The following is a 23,441-nucleotide window of genomic DNA, read 5'->3' as shown; positions in this document are numbered from 1 at the left end:
AAGAGATTGGGTTACTCCCTATATTGCCAATTAATTTTATGGTGGAACCTCAACAACTTTCTTCACTAATTTTGAATAAAATAACAATAAGAAATGGTGTAGGTAAATTATCTTGCATGTATTAGTACATATATTGGGCACATTTTATTTTTATTATATGTATTTGTGTGTAAAATAATTTACCTGAATTTATATGTTAAATATAGATAAATTAACTTTAAGTAAAAAAAATTATACTTGAATGCATGAGAACTGTTTTAGGGTTTGAACTCCAAGTATAATTAGGTCCATGGGCTGATTAAGAATAGTTAACCTGCAGTTTCATCCGGCTGCATTGGTTTTGGACTTTGCCTTGGCATCATACTTATCCAAATGGTTGAATCTAGTAATGGTCAAAAGCATCAAAACAAAAGTATTGATCAGTGTGCGGACAGAGATTGCATCACACAGTATAACGTGTTCTTCTTCTGAAGGGTATAATCTCGACATTCTTTTGAAGAGCATAATCTCGACATGTTAGGATGCTACTCATGAGTTTATTTTGCCCTTGAATTCCTTCTCTCATTTAGTCGTGGTAACAAACAACATCTTATTGAGTAGTTATAAATGCACAACTAAATTCGTCTGATACTAAAATTTACATTGGAAATTCATCACTTTTAGTTTCGGACGTTCTATTCTATTGAAAATTTAGTGATAACAAACTCATAACACTATTTGTACATGTATGTAAACAATGTATATGTTAAAATTTGATGTTAATCCCAGCCTATTGTAGAAGAACTCATTTCTATGCCGCTTCTGCTGTTGGAATTCATAACACTTTATGTATATCTAATCTAGCTATTTACACTATCAAACCTCAAAGTTTTAACATGTGATTATCTAAACTTCTTCTGGTAGACCCTGCCATTTTAAGCTTAGACAATCATGAAATCAAAGATTTGAGCTCTCTCTGTAGTAGTAGCGCACACGGCATCAATGATAGAAGTAACAAATATTCAATGTCGGTGATGCCAATCATGATCTGGGTGACCCCGATTTATGTACGGCAGGAAAAAGGGTAGGGTTAGGGTACCATATATAAAGTCCGTCCAACCACAAGGCTTGTGAAATGTTGCATTCTATTTTCCCCAATAATAAATGTGATGGTGATAGCGCTCTTCAACATGCATAAGGATAAGGGATAACATTTTTCTCACACATATATGAATGTTTTACATGCCACAAATGCCTAGCTAGAAAATAGTTTTTCATGCAATTATCACCAACGTGCGGACCTTTTCGGCCGTTGATGTCGAATTTATAAAAATAAGAATCTCAAATAAGTAACAATAATTTTGTTATATGTCGACAAAAAAATTTAGGGTAAATTACATAAAACTACCTCAACTCATACCTTCTGTCAATTGTCTGTCAATTTCTCCGTTAAATGCTGACGTGGCTTGAGGCGGGACCCACTTTCAATTAAATATTAACTAAATATTTAAAAAAAATTAAAATAAAATAAAAACCAAAAAAATCCAAACCCACACCCAGATCCCTTTCCTATCTTCCCCATCGACCTGTGTCCCCACCCCCCAAAACCTTCCTTCCAAACCCAGAACCCCACCCCCACCCCTTTTCTAGCTCCCGAGCCTCCCAACCACCTCCCTCTCTTCCACTCTCTTCACCTCCCCTCCCATTCAAAACTTAAAAAAATAAAAAATAAAAAACAATGAGAAACAAATCTGAACCCAGATTGTCCAGATCGTCGCACCCCACCCAACCCTTCCTTCCTGTCGAAGTCGGACCACCTCAACTGGTCCTCAAGTACCAGGAGCTCTGCGACCATTACCTTCACTAGACCTATCTTGCTCACCCTCTTCGGAGCTGATCACGATTTGGGTGTAGCGATGCGGATCACGATCTCGGTGACGAGCATGATGTCACTGTTGTTACTAGCGATGATGGGGGGTTGGGATTGTCGTCTGGGTGGGTGGTCGGGTTAGGCTTGGAAGGGTCGGGTTCGAAGAGTGGAGGAGAGGAAAGTGGTTGGGAGGCTCAGGAGGGAGAAGAGGGGGTGGGGGTGGGGGGGGATCTGGGTGTGGGTTTGGATTTTTTTGGTTTTTAATATTTAGTTAATATTTAATTAATTTTTTATAGAAAGTGGGACACGTCAGCATTTAACGGAGGAATTGACAAACAACTTACGGAATGTATAAAATTGTAACAAATTCGTAAATGAGGTATGACATTGACATTTTTTAAAGACGGGGTATGAAACTGTGACTGATCCAATAATTGAGAGTAATTTTATGTAATTTACCCAAAAATTTATTATATACATGGTTAACATTTGTCTAAGATGGGAAGCAACGTGTTCCACAAAATCTACCAAACATCTGTAATTGCGATATGTAATTTTAATTATTGAAGTGAATGTGATGGCATTGGCACATTAAACTTCTGCATTGCGATATGTAATTTTAATTATTTCTTTTAGCTTAAGATAAAACATCTGTAATTTTATTACTCCACAAATCAAATTTTAATCTAAAAATTACTGCATTTCGATATGTAATTTGAACGTATTTAAAGCTAACAGTTTCGTATAAAAAGTGGTAGCAGTTTCTGAAAGATAAACTTTTACCATCACCCTGCAAACAGGTTCAAATAGGAATCGAAAATGAATGAATCAGATTATTTCCATGTAATGTTTTAAAACGAGTGTTTGCGTTAGAGTCTAGAAGTGTGTCGGCTAGGAAACAGATATACCATTCATGTTGCAAGATGCAACAAAAGAGAATACTGATTTCTACTACAATGTTTGAATATTATTGGCTTTTTAGTCAAAATGGTCTCTGAGATTTTCATAATACATCACTTTGGTTCCTGAGATTTGCATAACACATCACTTTGGTCCCTGAGATTTGAAATCAATAGAAGTGATTCTTAAGATTGTCCACCATCAATCATTTTGGTCTTTCTATTCAAAATTATGTTAAATAAGGATCAAAATGACAAATATACCCTCAATTTAATAAATAATAGGTCAAAATGATTTGACAAAAATTAAGGGTATTTTGATCATTATATTCTTGTTTAATGGAGATTTTTTTACAGAATTACCAAAATTATTGATGGTGGACAAACTCAGAGATCAATTCTATTGATTTCAAATCTCAATGATCAAAATGAGAAGTTATGCAAATCTCAGGAACCATTTTGACTAAAAAGCCAACATTATTTCATTTTTAGTTATTAGTTATTGTTCATTTTAGTTATTAGTTTTTATTTTTGAAAAATACATGAGAGGAAGGAGGGATGTAAAAGCTAGAGATGATGACTGATGGAGGACAAGGGTAGAATATGTGTATCAGAAAGTACGCAAAATGAAAACCAAAAACTAAAAATCCAAAAGCCAAAAATTATTTTGAGGGTTTGTATGACTGTCATTTCGTATTTAGTTTTTAGTTTCACTTTCTTCAAATATATTTCCTCATATATCAAGCACCAAAATAAAAGCCAAAAAATTAAAAAAAAATTATTATCAACAGACCCTAAATTATTTTGACTTTCAAGATGTTTCCATTAATTCTTCTTTATTTATTCCCCTCACTTCCACCGTTCTTCTTGTAAATTTACTTGGGATTTCTTGTTTGCATAAATAAAAGCTTTGAGCAATTTTTTATTTATTATATAGTTTTTTTAAACTACTTTAATTTATACTAAGAGACCGTTACACTGCTTTGACCACTACCATAACCCACATTTGCATAATATAGTTTAGGATTAGATAGAAATAAATCATATCCTAAAAACTAAAGAGGTGCAAGGAGGGCAGAAGCTTCCTCTTGCAAAAGCTTCCATGCTGCAAGCACATGCCTCTCCTCAGTCAATGGAGCTCCTACTGCAAAACGTAATACGTACTTTCCTGACAACACCTGCATATATAACATGTTGGTATCATCAGGACTTGCGAATTTACAACAGAAAAAAAGTGTCAACGATACCAAATAGTGAGCTTACAGTGTGAGAAACGAAAATTTTTCCAGTCGAGTTTACAGTATCTAGTAGGTCATGGTTCAGTTTCGTCGCATAAGTTTCATCGTTGTGAGGGGGTAGAAGACGGAAACAAACCAACGAAAATATTCGGGGAGTAACAATCTGCAGTTATGGTGATTATCAACAAGGTAAATGTTCATAATATTGCAGCATTCAACTTGTAATGAAATATAGTAATCAAACAAGAAACTTCACTTTTTATCAAAAAAAAACAAGAAACTTCACTAGGAATACAATTAATTACCTCAAACCTGGAGTCTTGAGCAACAAGATCTTCGAAGCATTTAGCCAAATCGATATGGTTTCTTATGTAGGATTGTAGATTCTCCAGACCATAAAGTCTTAGCACCATCCATAGTTTTAATGATCTGGAAGCAGCAGTCGATATATAACAGTCAGTTATTAGCTTTAATGTGTGAGTTTATTAACTTACATTCTTTTTTTTCACTTTCATTTTTTCTTTTTATTAGCTGCCCAATCATGGTGGATGGGGGACCCTACTAACCCGAGGGCTTTAGGGTGCACATTGTGTGATTTCACCCAAGGGTGAACAGACCAAGACCACCATAACCTCACCTGGTTAGGCTTCATCCAGGCAACCAATCACTTTAATGCTCTACTTAGTTATAAGTCCACGCTACTAGGCTCGACATTAGCTTACCTTCTTAAAGAGAGAGATTCTACTCTAAATGATCTTTGTACTACTAAGACAACCCAATGTCACTGAGAGCAGTACAACGGAGAGTTATAATGCCGTGTTTGGGAACCTTACGGAAATAAATATATTGAATTTCTCCCATCTGGGTTGCACATATGAGCTCTGAAAACTCAAAGCATCGATCTAACTCCATATGTGAAAAATGTTCAAAGGCACACCTAAACCGACGTCCAAGTGGAATTTGCCAATCTTTGTAATCCACAACCAGGTTTGCTTGAGAGGCCTGCAGTATCAACAACGTAATAATCAAGGAAGAATTAAGGGATGGAAACAAGGGAAGAAGTGCAGAAGGAGAAAACGCTAGTGTGAAATACCCATAGCTAATAGTAAAGAGGATAATTTAGGAGAAAATTACCTTGTTTTTAAGGAACTCAGGATTTGTAGACAGCGCCTGGACCAAAGCGTTTCTATCCTGTTATAAGTAAATAAGTATATGTTCTATTAATCAATCACAAGAACAGGAAAACGATAGCAAAAGGGTGTCACACAAAACAGATATTTTGTCACATGGCAAAACTGTCATGCTAAATCTCCGACAATTAATGAACAATCATACTAATTTCCCACAGGATCACACATTTCCACTACAAGTTGACTGCATGGAAGTAGAATTCATGTAGAACTATTTGGGCAGTTCTCAAAGTTCATATCGTGAATGCAGAAAATGATAATGGTATTGCGCAAATTCTTCAGAAATGATGCTTGCATGTGGTTCGTAGAGAGAGGAGCAGTTGGCCGGAGGAAGTACAAAGTAATTAGCAGATGAACAATGTGCACAACCACGTAATGACATACCTTGATCCAGAGCAACGAACAATCAAAGTTCGTAAGAAACCATTTATGTGCATTCATGTTAAATGAGTCCGCTTCTTCAACACCATCAATGTGGTGTCGGTATTCTGGACATATACAAGCGCTACCAGCGTATGCAGCATCCACATGGAACCACATTCCATTGCTCTGAGAAAATGCAAAGAATTACAACAATTATGGACAAGATTATTTTACAAAAGTTTAATGTACGTGATCTTTGTATTAAAAGAGGTTTTGCATAAAATTGATAAACCATAAAGCAGATTAGACGATTCATTTGTTACCTTAGTAATCTTTCCCAGTTCTAGCAAAGGATCAACCGCCGTTGATGAAGTAGTACCAACCTAAAAGTACAGATGCAAACTTTCTTTAGTTAATTAGGATTCTAATTTTATGAATGTGGTAACCTTATTTCCATTATTGTAAATAGTTCGACTATTTGTTTTTTAAACCAAAATTTTTCCCGTTAACGAACATTTCAAGAACAAAATGGAAACATGCTCAGCATCTGAAGTGTTTTTGTATCTTACCGTTGCACATAAGAAAAATGGAACTAAACCACTCGCGATGTCATTTGAAATCGCCTCATTAAGTACATTGGGAGAAAGGGCATAGTTAGTAGAGGAATCGGTACTCAGCACCCTGCAATTCTCAGGATGGATTCCCCCTATCTGCAGTTAAACAATAAAAATCATTAAAAATGAAAGATATTATCAATATAGCAAGCTGAATTTAAGTGTTTACAATATATACAAATACGTTGATACTAGAGCTAGAGCACATAAGGAAGGTACCTGACAAGCCTTTTGTAAAGCTGAATGTGTTTGATCAGATGCATAGACAACAAGCTTCTCGAGGGCTTTTTTTCCTTCCGCCCTCAAAATCCTATCACGAGCAGCCAATAGTACAACCAGAACTGCTTCACTCGCTGTGCCTTGTATCACTCCACCGCCTTGTCCTGCAACAAGATATCTGACTGTAAGTCCAGAAGCTCAACAGTTCAAGAAATATCTTTCTTCATCTATTGATAAAGGAGAAAAAGCACAATTTTCTATGAGAAATTCATTAAAAAATATAGTTGTATATAGAACAATCATCTCACCTGCTGAAAGAAATTCTTCAGGAAGTTTAAGCATTTTAGCAAACCAATCCAAGACGATCATTTCAAGTTCAGTTGCTGCTGGAGAAGTTATCCAACTAAACCCCACAATGTTAAGGCCAGCACTTAGCATTTCGCCTAGGAATCCGGCGACACTGCTGTTTGAAGGGTAGTACCCGAAAAAATTTGGGCTCTGCCAATGTGTTACCCCTGGTAAAATCTTAGCCTGAATGTCTGCAACCACATAAAAGTTTGCTCTTCACATATGTTTATGTCACATGAGTCATACAAATCAAACATATACAATCAGGCCATGAATTTTCTTTTGTATACACATTTGCAATAGGTATGCAAGAAAATCTAGAACATAAGAACCCTATTAGAAATTTCACCATCGAAAACTTGTTGCAAAGACTCGGGATGAGTAGGCGCAGAATCCGGTAAAAGATCACGAAGATATCCAGGCTGCAAAATGTGACTAAAGTTATAACAATGGAAAAACTTGAATTAACTGAATCATCATCTGTGCCAATATGTGTGGAATACTTTTGCAAAGTTTTCACAAAACCTAATGCCAACATTGATAAAGGGAAGAAATAAAGATTTCTTCAGAGTTCAAATTGGCTTTGCATTTAAAATGTAAGAGAGATGGGATTGAGAGTTGAAACCTGAACTTGGCTGAGGACAGGGAAATCCTCAATGGTTTTGTAGTAATCAGCAATGAAATCTACCATTTTGTGGGCATTCTCTCTGAGTTGCTCAGCGTCCATTGGCTTCAACCCACTCATCTTCTGCTGTTTTTCTTGTTTGTTCCTCAAAATTATGGCAGAAAAACGAGGGAGATGAAGATGCCTTGGATTTCCCAGGAAAAATAAAAATAAAAACAAATGAGAAGATAAACGAACTGCTTCTCTTTTTTTTTTCAAAGATTCAATTCGATTTTTCTGAAAATTTGAGAAATTGGAGCAGAATGTGTTTGTCCTTTGTTTTGGACTCTTTTGTTTTGGACTCTGCTGATTGCTGAGTGGACGATAGGCAATCATCCACTCCACGACATACGTTATAAAACACTTGGACGATATGCATGTTGGATTTTTGGATCCGCGGCTCGTGGGATTTCATTTTAACAACACCGATACTATTTCTAACTTTATCATTTGTCTAATCTGTCAGATGTAGGATTTTATCAAAAAATACCTTATATTAGTTAGAGTGGAGTAATCATATTTAAACCTATGATTTTCTTTTTCACCCACCGATGTGGGATTTCAACACTTCCCCTCACATATAACCTCATTTAATGGTTCACACGTGGAGATTCACACATCAGCAATTGAAACTCAGAAGTCGGCTTTATGTTAAGAGTCCAGACTTACTTTCAATGGAACTCAGAGGTCAACTTTATGTTAAGAGTCCTGGCTTGTTTCCTTCTTGGTGACAAGCTCGTTAGCTTGCACGGACATGAACCTTGACTCTGATACCATGTTGAAATTTTTTAGATCGACGAGCCCAGAGGGCTCACTCTTAATGACACCGATACTATTCCCAACTTTACCATATGCGCAATCCGTTAAGTGTAAGGTTTTACCATAAAAAACATCGATATTAATTAGAGTAGGGTAATCCTATTTAAAGTCATTGTTTTTCTTTACCCCCACAGATGTGGGAGTGCTAACACGCCCCCTCACGTGTAACCCCATTTAGTGGTTCACACGTGAATGTCAATTGAAACTCAGAGGTCGGCTCCAATGGAGTCCAAACTTGTTTTCAGTCTTTTCAGGAAGTGCCTCTTAAGAACTCAGAGGGCTGACTCTATGTTAAGAATCCAAACTTGTTTCCAAGTCTACACTTCCTTGTGACAAGCATTTGGCTTGCACGGGCCCATAACCAGGGGCTCTGATACCATGTTGAAATATTTTTTAGATCGACGAGCCCGGGGGTCCCACTCTAACAACACCGATATTATCCCTAACTTTATCACCTACCCAATCTGTCATGTGTGGGGTTTTACCACAAAAAATCTCGGTATTAGTTGAGTGGGGTAATCATATTTAAACCCATTTTTCTTTTTCACCCACCGATGTGGGATTTTAACAATGCAATCATCCACTCATCATCGGCTTTTTTGGTTGATTAAACGTATTAGTTTAAACAAATTGGCTAGAACAATGTGCTCTCTACTATGTACTCAAGTTTGAATTCTCTCTAGTGCTTAATTAAAATTATATTAGAATTTAACTTGAATAAAAGAAATAATTTTTTTTATATAAAATTCGGATTAAACACTAAATCTAACACTTCAATTTTAATTATTAAATTGTTTATATTTATGGTATGATCGTGTTGTATCTTAGCTCTATCTCCATTCATTGGAGTGTCTGTACCAAAAGAATTATAACATTTATAAATTTAGGAAATGATTGACCAATTACAAAAAGTTGCACATAAGATCAAAGCAGTTCCTGCTTTCTTGATGTACAGGCAACAAAATATTCATCTCCTCTGGAAACTCAACATCTTGATGGACAAGGCAAAGATAAGTGCAAAGAATAGAGCGAATCCAACAACCACAGCTGCAACCACTCCGATAAATTCTTGCTTGAAACCGAAGTATTGCCTCATGAATTCTTCCACTGTTGCACCCGTCTCGAGCTCGTCCTGTATATCTCCAAACTGCGATGTAGCCAGTCCGTACAAGGTCCAGGCCATCGGACACGCCCAATAGTACCATCTCCACCATATAGGAATCCTCTGCCGTTGGCGAAATGAACACGAATGAAAATTGCAGGATCAGAAAATAAAACATCAGTATATGTTTTAACTTCTAAGGACATCAAAGCCTGCATAAGTTAGGAACTAAGGGCAAAGCAACACTTACAGTCCGTGGGATTATGAACCCCGAGAAGACATTCCATATTGCGTAAAATGCGCTGGAATTTATAGCGGCTATGTGTTGGTTCGGCGTCAAGGCCACTCCCATCATGCCGTAGTAGGTGAAGTACAAAAATGTGAAATACATGAAGAATAAGTACCACAAGAATTTAGCCAGAGTCCATTCAAACCCGATCATTGCGTAAACTATGACACTATAGACAAGGGCTTGTACAAAAACGTAAGGGATCTCAATTGTAACCTGCAACGAAATATGGAAACTTGGCATCAGATAAGATAAATAATGCAAGTAATCGTATAAATTAAATTTAATATAGGCTAGTCTTAGGTAAAATGTATGATTAGTCACCTGTGCGAAGGCGTATGCCAAGGCAGAATACATTCCAGCTGCTCGTTCTCTGTAGAAGACTGTTCTTTCAACGTCCACAACAGGCTGCACGGTTGTAGAATTTTTGATACCGAGAAAGAGAACAGCAGCGTACATTGAACCAATTGCATTGAAGAGATCCCTTTCTTTCGTTCTGTACTCAAAAGTTTCATAGTTACATTTGGAAGCAAAACGTATTGGTTAGAATATATTTATCTTTTATGTGGGAGGCATTGTGACTTACGTTTTGGAGCCAAGGTTCCAGAACATTGTCCCGAACATCAATGCTACGATGGTTGTGTAGATCAACCTGATGGCCGTGTATGGCGGATTGCGCCAATAGGACCAATGTTGTTTCCATAAGCAAGCTACGCATTGGGTTAAAAAGGGCTGAGAGTATTGAGTAGGAAAATGAAGATCCTTAGAACCAGAAGCAGGGTTGCTTAGTTCTGCAATAAGTGCTTTGTTTCTCCTGCATTTATGCCATGTATAAGTACATTTTCTCAACAAATCTGGTTTACGGAGAGAGACATTCTTTTGTAAATGGTTTCTTAGGCCAATAGGTAATAAACAAACCTGTACAGTTCTGATTTCTTATACACTTCAGCAAAATCAATCTCCATAGCTATTTCTTTGGCTGACGAAGTGACTTCCAACATCCATGTTGCTGGATTGTAGCCATCCCTAATTTTACTGACGTTATCGATCCCCTAGATATAAATGTGCATTAGAAAACCTTCAACAATTATAAAGCTATCAAGGCTTGAAATTTCTTCATTCACTATACCTCAAAGTACTTGATCAAATTGCAAGAATGGCGGCCTAATGGTCCTACATAGAGCTCTTGTCCTCCTTTCTTCAGTAAGAATAGCTGCAACGACATGTTACATATATCATACTCGAGTAGAAAAGACCAGTCAAAATAGAGTTCAAAGTTTGAACAATTTGTATCAAAGAAGATTTTGATTTTCACCTCATCGAAAGCATCAAATATGTCAATGCTTGGCTGATGGATGGTGCAGACGACTGTTCTTCCAGTGTCCACAGTGTTCCTAACTGCTCGCATAACAATGGCTGCAGCTCTTGCATCCAAGCCTGAAGTCGGTTCATCCATGAATATTATGGAGGGGTTAGCCACTAGTTCAACCGCAATGGTCAGCCTCTTACGCTGCTCAGTTGAAAGACCGTTCGCACCAGGCAACCCTACTAATGCTTGCCTCAACGGGTTCAGCTCCACAAGTCCCATAACTTCCTCAACGAACATCTGCAATCATGTTCAAGTTTATGAAAGATAACGACAATGAGGCCGGTAGTTGCCTTAATAACAGGACCTAATTTTCCATCAGTTCATAAAGAATTAAATTTAAGCTTACAAAGTTCGAATACCAACCTTCCTGGTTTCAGAATCGATTTCTGAAGATAAACGCAGCCATGCTGAGTACATCAAGGATTCATAGACAGTAACATGAGGAGAGTGGATGTCATTCTGCTCACAATATCCAGAAATCCGGGCAAACGATTCCTGCTTTTTTGGGTACCCGGAAATTGTGATATTTCCCTCAATATATCCTCCAGTTTTTCTACCGGCTAGTACGTCCATTAGAGTTGTTTTACCAGCCCCACTCACTCCCATTAGAGCTGTCAAAACACCAGGCCTAAAAGCACCACTCACGCGCCTAATGAGCACCAGTTTATCCTCGGGAACACCTTGATTCTTCATTTCCTGCAATTTCGATCCAAAGAAATGTGTCACAATTTTGGATTTGGACAAGCTTGTCAAGTGTCAGACACATTTTACTTTGGTTGCATATACATCACCTGTGGCATGTCCACGGAGTATGTGATTTCATCAAAGGTGATGGAATGTGGTTCGAACGGAAGAACCATTCCTCTTTTCTTGTTACCATTTGCGTCATTAGTAGCTTCTTTTGTAATTGAGGAAGACCGGGAGGAGTTACTTCCATTCCCTTTTTCTATACACCCACAAAATTTGGTTTTTGTCAAACAGATCAAAAAAATAATGCCGGATAGACAATTGCACACAAAACCGACATCCACGAATGTAAGATATATTACCTCTACTAATTTGAGGAGTCGAGATAGGATCTTCCAACTTAACAGCCTGTGGCTTCCCGATTGCTGCACAGTGTTTACATATTCTGAGTTAACTGTCGCTTCGAAGATTTGATGCAAAGAATTAAGATGAAAGTACTCACGCTTTAGGTAAGTGAGAGCCAAAGTGAAAAAGAAGTTGAATATAATCATGTATCCAGCCAATACTCCCGCGCCAATCCAATACCAACGAGGCTCTGTGAAGAATCCGCGTGACTTCAGAACAGCGACTCCTAATGGTTCTGTTGAGTTCGGAAGAACCTTCAAGGTAAAAAAGAACTTAGACTATGAACTGGGGACAAAACACAAAAACTAGAATGTTTGAAATGAATGTTCAAAGGAATTACATGTCTCCAACTCTTTCCGAGGAACTCATTGACTACTATTGCATTCTGTCCGTACATCAAAGGCGATATCCAGTAGCCCCACATCCACCATTTCTTTATATCGTCTGCGCCATCCAAGCCAAAAGGTAAATATACAAGTTCAACTACCAGTATGTAATGAAACATTAAGTTGTTTTTTTTATTGTTATACCTCTTGACAGAACAAAACCACCCAAGGAGAAAAGCATGACAAGTGCAAATGATCCGAATGTGCTTGCAATAGTCATGCTTCTACCAACTCCAGCAATGAATCGGAACAACCCTGAAGCCATCTGATTAATGAGTAAGAGTAGAAGCCATTGCTTAAACAACCTGCATAATGTGCATAAATATTTATCATTTCGGATGGAGAAAACATGAAAAAGGTAGGAGAATTTTCTAGTTATTTTTACCTTCCGACATTTGGATCATATCCGATGACATAATAGGTCATAAATACCCAAACCACAACTTCAACACAGGTGATAGGGATCTTTAGGATCCACGAGGGAAGGGTATATGTCCACGGCGGAAAGAAGAGGAGGTTTCTCTGCTTATAAAATACAGGGAGCTTTGTAACAGTCATCGAAAGCTCTGCCAGTCCATTGAACATAACAGCAACCAGGGAGAAGAACAAAGCACCGGCATAAATTACCCCGTCATCTACTGAATTGCGATGCATCTCAGTTCGTAGGAACAATGTCATTGTAATCATAGCCAAGATTGAGAGCTAAAGAAAATAAGGAAACTTTTAATAAAGATTAAAAACATGTAAGATTGCGCGAAGCATGGAGTAAGTCGAATAAAGGAAAACATTACTTGGGCAAGCTTGAAAAGGTAGACAAATGAGTTCCTCTTCATGAGCAAGAACTCCCTTGCAAAGCAAGCTTTCAACAGTTCAGTTTTACTAACGCCATATCTTTTTGTTGTTAATGCAGCTGGGTGGCTCTTGGCCTTGTCAAATGGAGTTGCGAGTTCATCTCTAAGTTTGCGCCCGACATGGAACGATTGGAATGCCTCGACAAATTCTTCGACCGTGATGAACGTGTAAGGCTCATCTCTGCTTGCCCAATACTGCTTCTGATCTTTCCTTGATGTCACCTACAACATTCAATATTATGATTTATTCACACATGGAAAATTAATATGACAATTTTATGTGTAATGCTCAAACCACATCTATGTAGTGACATACTTCTTGCAGGAAGTCCGCCACGCCTTTCCTCTCAGGACATCTGAACCCCATGGATTCGAAAAATTCAAGAACATTTTCACGAGGACCTTGGTACACAATGTGACCATCGGAAAGGAGAACAATGTCATCAAATAGTTCATAAGTCTCAGGTGCTGGTTGCAGCAGTGAGATGAATGCAGTCCCATTGAGAATGTGAACATATTGCTTGATCGAATTCACGATTTGATAGGTCGTTGAGCTATCCAAACCCGTAGATATTTCGTCCATGAACAATGCCTTAGCCGGTCCAACCAACATCTCACCTATATATAATTCATTAATCAAAATCGCTCGCTTAAAAATTTTGAAAATCATGTGGTTTATTAAAAACTAGAAATATGTTTTAACCAGTTGTGAGTCGTTTCTTTTGTCCACCGGAGATGCCCCTTATTAAGTTATCCCCTACCAAGGTATCTGCACATCCCTCTAATCCCAAAATCTGGAAAAATCAAATGAATTTCTGATCAATAAAGGGTAATTTTCAGAAAATCCTTCTCTTAGTACAAAATATAAAGGTGATTTTACCTTTAGTATATAATCTGTCACCACTTGTACCCTCTGGCCTTCTGTTGCCACTGCCTATATTAACCGAAACAGTGAATTAACAGTACGTAAATTGTTGATTATTCCGAAAACATAATTAACAACACACTAATTAACTAACTAATTGACCTCTCAAGTAGATATCTAAGTTCTGCTAAGTATCTTTTCTTGTTTCTCACCTTCATGTAGATATCTATGTCTGCATCCGGCTTAATATTCGCTTCTTTCTCTCGTCTACTTAACTCTACAAGGATCTCTGCCATAATTCAAACCAACAACGGTTAATCTTCGAGTAATAGAGTCATTGGTTTGATTTGAAATTGAACAAAAGTCAGTTCTCTAAACCCACCATAACGTGCTCCGACCCCTTGGCATCTTGCAGAGAAGTGCAATGTTTCTCCGACTGTCAATTCTCCCATATGAACATCATGTTGGCTGATATAGGCAGCTGTCCTCTGAGGCACAAACTCATGCATGCCGTGACCATTGTAGGTCACACGTCCTGAAAACTGCACAACAATTTTTTACTCAGATAACTGAGTGACAAAAACCAAGAGCAGCCCCCGAAGCTAAAATCGGAAATCAGAAACCCAGATTTCGTGTTGTTTAACCTGAAGATCCCGGTCAAGCTCTCCAGCCAAAGCCAACAACAGCGTGGTCTTTCCGGAACTCGGAGGACCCAAAAGCAGTGTCATTCTGTACAATAAACACATGATCAGCCAAGTCAGATTTTATTTTCCAACCGAAACACAAAACACAGATGAACCAAATTTGCAACGTTCTCTCACCTGCAAGGCCTAATGATCCCACTAACATCTTTGAGGATAGACAAGTGCTTTTTCTTGCTAGGAAGAATATGAACGGAGTTCAACAAACCCTTAGGAAGCCGAAAACAAATATTCAGTAAGAATGTACTAAAACTAAAAATGAAATGGTTATCAGACGGGTCCAAACATGTAATTAGGTATGGGCAACGGTTACGACAGACGGATAATCATGGTTATTTATCCATAACCGTTTATTCTCATACCCGTATAACCATTTACTTGTTGGGTAATTCTCTAAACGGCTATACTCATACCCATAACCGTTTATAAACGGTTAACCATACTCATAACCGTGTACCCATTTAATCGTAACCGTTTAGTACCCGTTTACCCGTTTATCATTTTTAAACCCGTTAATCCTTTCTTTTTTACCATTTAAACCCGTTTATCCGTTTATAACCGTCTATTTAAATTTTGCGGGTAAACGGTTATACTCATAACTGTTTATTTATCTAAACAGTTACCCATAACCATAACCGTAAAATTTAAATGGACGGGTAACCGCCGTTACCCATAACCGATGGGTATTTGCCCATCCCTACATGCAATGGAGAACTTGGAACTCTAGTAGTTAATCATTTACCTCCACTAAATTAACACAGTAATTAAAAACTGTAGGCAGAGCCCTGCTTCCTGCATAAGCTTCAGCTGCAATTTTCAAATGCTGGAATCTAACTTCAATTTTCGGAAGATTAATTCCAACTCTGAGATAAAAACCAAGTAAAACAACCCCATCATTATCAAAAACCGAGAAGATGGCAACACCCAGAGTTGCGAAAACTTTGAATTCTCACCTATCAATGCGGTTCTTAAGTCTCAACAAGAAGTTCTCATGATCCTCCTCGGCTACTCCAACTAACCGCTCGATCAAATTCTTCCTTTCTTTCACTTCAAGATTGCTCACGTCAACTTCGTTGGTCTCCCCTTGAGGAGTAGCGAGCAGGCCTTTCTTCAAGCGCTGAAACGTTGGAAGTCTCTGAAGAGCAGCCCATTTGAGAGCTTCCTCATCGTCCTCTCCGTGCGAAGACGTTGAGAAAACTCCGCTGCCATTGTCAATCCAGAAGGAAGAACCACTTCGTCTAAAACTGTGGCCAGCTTTCTGAATATCACAACTGATCTCCATTGAAGAAGAACAGCTTGGAACTGGGCTAGCTGGTAGCTTGAAATTAAAAACCAACAAAAACCCAAGTTTCGTTTCCCTCCAAAGTTCCAAACTTTATGAAAAAGTGTGATGGAAAAAGACTTTGGCTTTGTTGTTTAGTTGGCCACTTCCTCTATTTTTTGCAGCATCGAATTTATAGGAGGATAAGATGCTAAAGTGTGATGCAACTTTCATGGGGTCCTCCATGTCATGATCGAAAGTTTATGGTGTTGGCATGGGACATCATGGATGGCAATCGTATCATTACCATTACTTATGTTTTTTTCTTAATGTCATGAGTTGTTGGCCCACCTTTTTTCTTGCCAAAATTGTTGACCCTATGTTTTTGGTCAAAATTGTTGGCCCTATTTCATCATGTGAGGGTTTCGATTTTTTGACTTGCTAATTCCCACCATCTATAAACCCTAAATTCAAACATTCGCACCCAAAAGGAGAAAAAAAACATTTTCGTTTATATGTCTGGGGGAGCTTTTGAACTAGAGACCTAGGGTTTTCTGATTTCTGACCTTTTGTATATTGATGTATAAAACAAAAATCGTTAAATACATAAAAAAAACAATTTATTTTTATATCAAATATTATTAAAAGTTAATCAAAAGAAAATATTACTTAAATATTACACATCTCACATTTTTAGATGTAAATGTACTAATTAAGTTTATATAATCTAATTTTTTAACAAATTTTTCAATTGAAAAATAGCTAACTCATTCAATCTTCTTTTGTGATATAGTTGACCGAAGATAAGATTTTATCAACTTTAACTTTGAAAATTTTATTTCTGCAGAGGCAATGGGCTATTGTATATATATTTAGACAAAAACTCAAAGCCTGTAAAATTAATATATATATATATGTCTTATATAAAATGTGAGTCTCTTAGGAGTGGGGACCTAGACCGCCGCCACCCTCAGGGCCGACCCTATTAATAGGTGTGTAGTTTCTATTTCGTTCAGAGTCATATACGCACACAAATATATTAACACTAATTACTATGATCAATGGAAAATTAGGAATCGAACTTGAGACTTTGAGAGGGATAATGCTAGGAGACTAAATTTTTAAACCAAATTTGCAAACCAAATAATGTGTCACCAATAGAAAATAAACATATTAATCAACACTTAAGTAATAGTCTAATCATTAATATCCACATCATTTGGTTTACAAAATTTGGTTAAAAAATGTGGTCTCCCTAACATTACCCCTTTGAGAGATTTTTTTTTGTTTTTTGTTTTTTTTTTAACAAATGATATTATCTACACTAAAGGGATGAGGTACTAGACTAAGTCTCACAATAAGCGAACTATAATAATGTGGTTCGAATTCATCTTTGGCGAAAAGTGACCATGAAACCTCTCACTTATAAATAATAATAAAAATATCACTTGATCGTAATATTAAATGACGGGAAAAAAGTGTTATTTAAATCAAGATTTTAGAGCAAGTAAGACGCGTTAAGCTATTAATGTGTTTGGGCAAAATGCAACGGATTTTTTAACTTTTTATTTATTACATATTTTGGTCATGTGAGTAACACGGTTGTACCGACTAAATTTGAGGCCAGCACTGAAACAAACGAGTCAACGATAAGTCGAGGGTAGAATTTGGGTGGTCAATTCTTTGCATGAATGATTGGATAAAGTGGGACTGGCGGCGCACATACGATTTAAATGGGTTGAAGATGGGTTACAGGTACAGAGTTCAATGGTACAGAAATTTGCCAAATTCCCCTCCCCCAAAATTGCTTGTAGAAAGAGGAGACTTGGCTAACAAAAATGGTTGAAAGAGGAGGAGACTTGGCTAACAAAAATGGTTGGTAAAGCACAACTTTGAGGGAGTTAGTCAATCAGAGAGATACCATATTCAATGAATACTTTTCACATATTCTTCTCAGTTTTTAAATGTCAGATTAAATGAATTGAAAAGAATCAAAAGAGGGAAATTAACAGAGTATGTGGAAGGTAAAAATGAATGTATGGACAACACCACCTTTGAAGAACTGACTTTGATCTTGGTTAAGAGGCATATTAAAGTATAACTACAAATATATAGATTTAGTGGTGTGTATATAACCAATATGCATATAGTTTATATACCCCCTAAAATTTTTCAAATTCTTAGGTTTCATTAGGCTTTATATACTTTATCTTTCCGACACAGGTGACTATATCTCGAGGAAGACATATCCCTTCAAAGCGATGGTATGGTACGTGTGGATGTCTACTAAACTCTCAACTTTGATGCTAACTACCATCTTAATAGAAATGTGATAGGTTTAATAGCCCTCAAACGGAATTTAAGAGACATGGAAATCTATAGACACATCAATTACGTGAACCGTGTCATGGAACAACACAAAGGCCTAATGGTCCAACAATTCAAGGAATGCGTTCCACTAGATGGTTGGTTTACAAGTTCCGTTGATAAATGGATTCAATTTGCAATGGAAAAGGGAGTTCAAAAACTTGACTTGGAATTCTTTTTGAGATATGATTACTACCAATAATATGTCCCGACTACTTACTAGGTCTCGGAAAATGACCCTTCTACACTCTCATGGATACAATAGCGAATTTAAATTCTTAAAAATTCTTAATTTCCGTTATGTTGATGTGAATGTTAATACTCTTAGGGCACGTTTGTTTGGCCGGCTTAAGTTTCACTGGACTGGACTACTAAGCTAGAATCAGTAGTCCTGTGTTTGGTGTAAATTGGGATTGTGTTTAATGGGATTAAGCCGGACTCGTGCCGACTAAATCCTTCGCTAGGTGGGCTTAGCGAGAGCCACCAAAAACGAGGGGATTTGTAGTCCCGCTTCTGTTCTTCTCTTCACCTCATGTTGCTTCGCTTCACCCCAGGCTTGAACGACAACTTGCGGTCCCTTTCTCTGACTCTCTCTCTCTCCTCCTCCCTCTTCTTCATCTCAGAAGATCTCCAAATCTGGAATTTTGGGTTTGACGGAAACGAATCCAAGAAATCCAAGCCATCGCCTTCTCTCACTTCCCCGACTCCACAAACCCCGACTCGTTGCCGGACAGCTTGCCAGGCATTGTTGCAGGCTGGTTCCGCCGCTCCACAGGCTTGCGGCTCCGATTGAATCCACGGACTTGGAAAGCTCTCTCCAGTTGTAATCTTGCACCGAACAAAAACCTGAAAAACCAAGCTCGATTCTTCGTTTTGCAGAAAAAAAAATTGGCAATTAATCGGAAAAAAAGAGGGCAGGAATGAGAGAGTGGGACGGAGAGAACGAGGGAGATAAAGAGGGAGAAAAGGATGAGGCTTCCACAGAGAGAGGGAGAGTTTTATTAGAATAAAAAAGGTAGAATTAATTAATATAATATTATTAGATATGAATTAAAAAATATAATATTGTAGTTTGCTATTATCCTTCTTTTTAGTCCGACACTGCACCAAACGCTTCACTAAGTTAATCCAGCTTAGTCTAGTCTAAGCCAGTCCAGCTTAGTCCCTGAAGCTAGTCCAGTCTGAGATAGTCCGGTGCAACAAACGCACCCTTAAATACTTCTTGTGTAATTGTCCATTTCTTGAACGATTAATAGTGTTCGGTGCCAAAATTTTGGTTAACTTAAGAGCTGTTGGCTCCTCAGTTACATTGAAGTATCTCGTGATATATGCATGTGTTCACCTCAAAAGGATTGAGATTTGTGACGCAAACCCTGTTTCATTTATCTATCAAGGTAGTGTTATAGACCTGCGTCTCAGCAATGTTCCTTCACTTGTTGAGGTATCTATTTTGATCTACGCTGCATCGATACAGCTTCCCCTTTACCATTCCTTCACTTGGTGAAGGTATGTGTTTGTACTTCATGGATCATTTAGTAAAACATTTCTGTTGATAATTTTGAAGAACGAAAGGTATAAACATAAATTAAAATTGTTTCCTTGGCGCAGATGAATTGCACTGGTGACGGGAAATATGTGGATGAGATAAAGAAAGCTAAGGCATGCCCCCATCACTGCCTCAAGGTAGTGGAAATCGAAGGTTATCGCGTGGTGCACCTGCTAGAAGACATGTCACGTACTTAATCAAGAATCTTGTGGCATTAGAGAAAATTGTTATTGATCCTATCAATCGTTGGAGGTATCTTAGCCATGGTTTGGTATTGAGGTGATTCTGAAAAAATTGTCTATAAAAAAAACATGGGAGTTTTTTTATGTTTGGTAAACATTCAGCTTCAGTTTTTTTTCACAGTTTTGGCTGAAAAAAAAAAAGCCAAAAACACAAAGTTGCAAAGCCCAACTTTGAAAAACCAGTTTTTTTTTTTCACATCTGTTTTACATAAAAGTTTATCAAACACTACAATATTGTTTTTTTTTTCAAAAGCATTTTTACAAAAAAGTTTACTAAACACTCTGCTGCTTTATTTCATAGTTGTAACACCCACCCCCATTTATAAAATATATTTATGTAATTATCCCCTAAATTTTATGAATCTATCTATTTGGTCCTATTTTGACTACCTTATCAGGATCTAAGCTTTGGATTCTTTTCTTCCTCAAGCTGCCATGTGGCAGCACCCCAAGCAATTTCTCATTCTTCTCTCTTTGTCCCCCCCCCGGTGAACCCATCTTCTTCTTCTTCTTCTTTTCTGTCTTTCCCGTCTCTCCCTTCTCTCTCGAAACCCTCACTCCCTTATCTCTCTCTACTCTACACTGTGAACCCACACACACATCCGCATGCAGAGGCTCACGCCTACTCGAGGAAAACACCCATCACCATCATCATCTCTTCATCCTTCTCTCTCCCTCTTTCCCGTGCTGCTAACCCAGAAAACCGGAAAGGAACTCCGACGAGTTTTTCAAATCTCCGGTTAGGTAAGCCTCAAATCTTCCCTTTTTCATCCTAGAATCTTGTGAGATGTGGTTTAATTGAGTTTATTTCGTGATTTTGGAAGGTTTTAGGACGAAATCAAGGCAGGTGTAGACACACCCATTTCCGGCGAACTCGAGAGTGTCAAGGGACTTTCCGGCCATCTCCAGCCATCCCAAGGTGAAATGAAGGTATAAAAATACTCCCCTTGTGTTGTACTTTGTTTTGGTACCTAGATCGGAGTCTAGGGTTGTGATTTGAGGTCGGCCGAAGCTGTAGAAGCTCCGACGTTCTTCTCCGTCGACGCCAGGCCATGCAGGCCGGTTCCAAGGCAAAGGGGCCTTACGCCCGTGGGGAGTCTAGCCCAAAACCCTAACCCAATTGTTTTTAATTGTTTTAATTAAATTGATTTAGGACTTAAAGGCCTTCGGGCCGTGCCATTCAGGGCTTAAGGCCCGTGACCCAACCCAAAAACCTTTTTAGGTTTTAATAAATTTCTGTTTTAGAAATAAAGGCCTTGGGCCAATCTGAGTTGGGCTTTCAGCCCTTTTCCAAATCCATTAGCCTTAGTCTAGACCCAAAACCCTTAAGGCCGTTTCGACCCAACCCAATCCAAAACCCATGTTTGACTTTGACCTTTGACCAGTTGACTCTGACTGTTGACTCGGTCAACGGTCAGCGTTGACTTGGTCAACTGTCAGAGTTGATTTTGACTTTGACTTTGACCAGTCAAGGTCAACGTTGACTTTTTGAGTTGACTTTTCGGGGTTTCGTCAAGGACCTCTCCTAGGCTAATTTCAACGTCCTGGACCTGTTTTTGAAGTCCGTTTTCCCAAATTCAATCGTTTAAATAGAGTTTGACTAAAGATACTCCTTTATGTGAATAGATGCAATTATTAACGGTGATTCCGTTATACTTTTTTGGTATAGCTTTGCACCATCGGTGTACAGTGAGTGGACCCCTTCAAAAGCATGTTTTAATAATAGAAATACATACATGAAAAACATGATTTAATAATTATGTTTTATGAAGTACTTTGTGAGATAACATGCTTAATGAGGCTAGATTAAATTACTACTATTTTTCATATAACCCATGTTCTTATATAATATCCAATGGATGACGATATGATATTTAGAACATGTTTAGAACACCTCTTTATAGTATAGATGATGATGACTTTATACTATGAAGTTGTTTTTCAATATAGATATGTTCAATGATTTTGTACTTACCTAGTGGTCAATTCCGATACGGGACGTATGGATAGATTCTGGTCCTTCCCGAGCAACGGTTTTGTGTTGGCATAGGGCCTGGAGTGTGTTTCCTCTGGCTATTTAGCACATGGACGGGGAGCCGGTATGGGGCATGAAGTGTATTTTCCTCTGACTGTCTTGCTCAGAGACGGGGAGCCGGTATGGGGCCTGGGGGTTATCGGACAGATCACTAGTGTTTATTACTTATACAAGTTATGAATTTGAGATACTGCATATCATGCTAGTTTTCAGAAAACCTATTTTTTTCATTATATATGTGTTTTCATAAACCTGGGGTTAGTATGTTGATAACTGTTTTATTATATCTATATCAACTTGGTCCACTCATGTTTGTTTTGCGCCCCTTCAGGACCTACAAACGAGGATTATGATTTAAGCTACGAGGCATTTCCCTACCAGTGATTCAATGCTATATTTCCTCTGCTTAGACATCTATTGTAATATAGCACATCTCTATCTTAAATTCTGTTTGTACTCTGTAATAGACGTATGCTCTAAGCTTGTGTGTATGACCATAATTTTATAAATTAGGAGTTGAACTTTAGTATTGTGTTGCTAGTTCCTGCTGCCTGTTTTAGCTTATTTCTGAGTTTTTACTTAAATTAAATGGCTTTCGTCACCCTTCGGGTGTCGGCCAACACGTGACCATCCCGATGTCCCGAGGACATCGGGATCGGGGCGTGTCAATATTTGCTTATTCTCACAGCACAGCAGAAGTAGTTTTTTTTTAAAGTACAGCAATATCAAACCAGCCAACGCATCATCCAACACAACTTCTCGTTAATCGTGGAATTAACATAGAAAATGAAGAAGTCGTGTTGGAAGAGAAGGCAAGAGATGACAGCAATGAATTACCTTAAGAGAAAAGTGCCTTCATCTGTTGAATTTGTGTACTTATGTTTAACGTGGTACGAGTTGATTTTTGGATTGTTTGGAAATAATGAAACTGATTTTGGGTTTGATTTACAGCTGATGATGAAAACTGTTGTTTAGCGTGGAGATGGAATTGTGATTGTGAATGTTTATTATTTGATGAGGATCTCTAGTGATGGGAAAGACATGTAACAATTATATCACCATCAGCGTGGTGAGCTAATAATATAATATCAATTATGAGTTTCTTCGTGTATTATTATTAACTGGAAATATC

At 37.8% G+C, this 23,441-nt stretch overlaps 2 protein-coding genes and 2 long non-coding RNA genes across 4 annotated transcripts; 1 reads left to right on the top strand and 3 right to left on the bottom strand.

Annotated features, from left to right (window-relative positions):
• Positions 1 to 216: 216 nt before the first annotated feature.
• Positions 217 to 1,562, bottom strand: LOC139188332 (uncharacterized). The gene is made up of 2 exons (XR_011571701.1): positions 1,400 to 1,562; positions 217 to 382 (listed from the first exon to the last, which is right to left on the bottom strand). It is a non-coding gene; the product is annotated as an uncharacterized lncRNA (long non-coding RNA).
• Positions 1,563 to 3,633: 2,071 nt separating this feature from the next.
• LOC103422211 (phenylacetaldehyde synthase) lies at positions 3,634 to 7,740 on the bottom strand. The gene is made up of 12 exons (XM_008360251.4): positions 7,346 to 7,740; positions 7,070 to 7,142; positions 6,681 to 6,911; positions 6,373 to 6,536; positions 6,109 to 6,249; positions 5,863 to 5,922; positions 5,561 to 5,725; positions 5,121 to 5,177; positions 4,924 to 4,988; positions 4,292 to 4,415; positions 4,012 to 4,149; positions 3,634 to 3,926 (listed from the first exon to the last, which is right to left on the bottom strand). Exons 1-12 carry the CDS (start codon positions 7,718 to 7,720, stop codon positions 3,804 to 3,806), a joined length of 1,716 nt encoding a protein of 571 aa, XP_008358473.2. The 5' UTR covers positions 7,721 to 7,740; the 3' UTR covers positions 3,634 to 3,803.
• Positions 7,741 to 8,980: 1,240 nt separating this feature from the next.
• LOC103422212 (pleiotropic drug resistance protein 1-like) lies at positions 8,981 to 16,405 on the bottom strand. The gene is made up of 24 exons (XM_008360252.4): positions 15,812 to 16,405; positions 15,601 to 15,721; positions 14,979 to 15,067; positions 14,802 to 14,886; positions 14,540 to 14,699; positions 14,370 to 14,446; positions 14,173 to 14,226; positions 13,996 to 14,086; positions 13,609 to 13,910; positions 13,233 to 13,514; positions 12,827 to 13,143; positions 12,586 to 12,746; positions 12,396 to 12,499; positions 12,153 to 12,309; positions 12,013 to 12,075; positions 11,755 to 11,909; positions 11,327 to 11,659; positions 10,910 to 11,200; positions 10,724 to 10,807; positions 10,513 to 10,646; positions 10,181 to 10,408; positions 9,919 to 10,090; positions 9,556 to 9,810; positions 8,981 to 9,428 (listed from the first exon to the last, which is right to left on the bottom strand). The coding sequence occupies exons 1-24, from the start codon at positions 16,138 to 16,140 to the stop codon at positions 9,171 to 9,173; spliced, it is 4,302 nt and encodes a 1,433-aa protein (XP_008358474.3). The 5' UTR covers positions 16,141 to 16,405; the 3' UTR covers positions 8,981 to 9,170.
• A 4,312-nt stretch (positions 16,406 to 20,717) lies between these two features.
• LOC139189052 (uncharacterized) lies at positions 20,718 to 22,835 on the top strand. The gene is made up of 3 exons (XR_011572533.1): positions 20,718 to 21,018; positions 21,099 to 21,204; positions 22,641 to 22,835. It is a non-coding gene; the product is annotated as an uncharacterized lncRNA (long non-coding RNA).
• The last annotated feature ends 606 nt before the right edge of the window (positions 22,836 to 23,441 follow it).

The sequence above is a fragment of the Malus domestica genome, chromosome 10 (assembly GCF_042453785.1).
Source record: "Malus domestica chromosome 10, GDT2T_hap1".
Classification (NCBI taxonomy): Eukaryota; Viridiplantae; Streptophyta; class Magnoliopsida; order Rosales; family Rosaceae; genus Malus; species Malus domestica.
The sequence above is the reverse complement of the archived record's forward strand: the minus strand, read 5'-3'. Positions and strand labels throughout refer to the sequence as shown.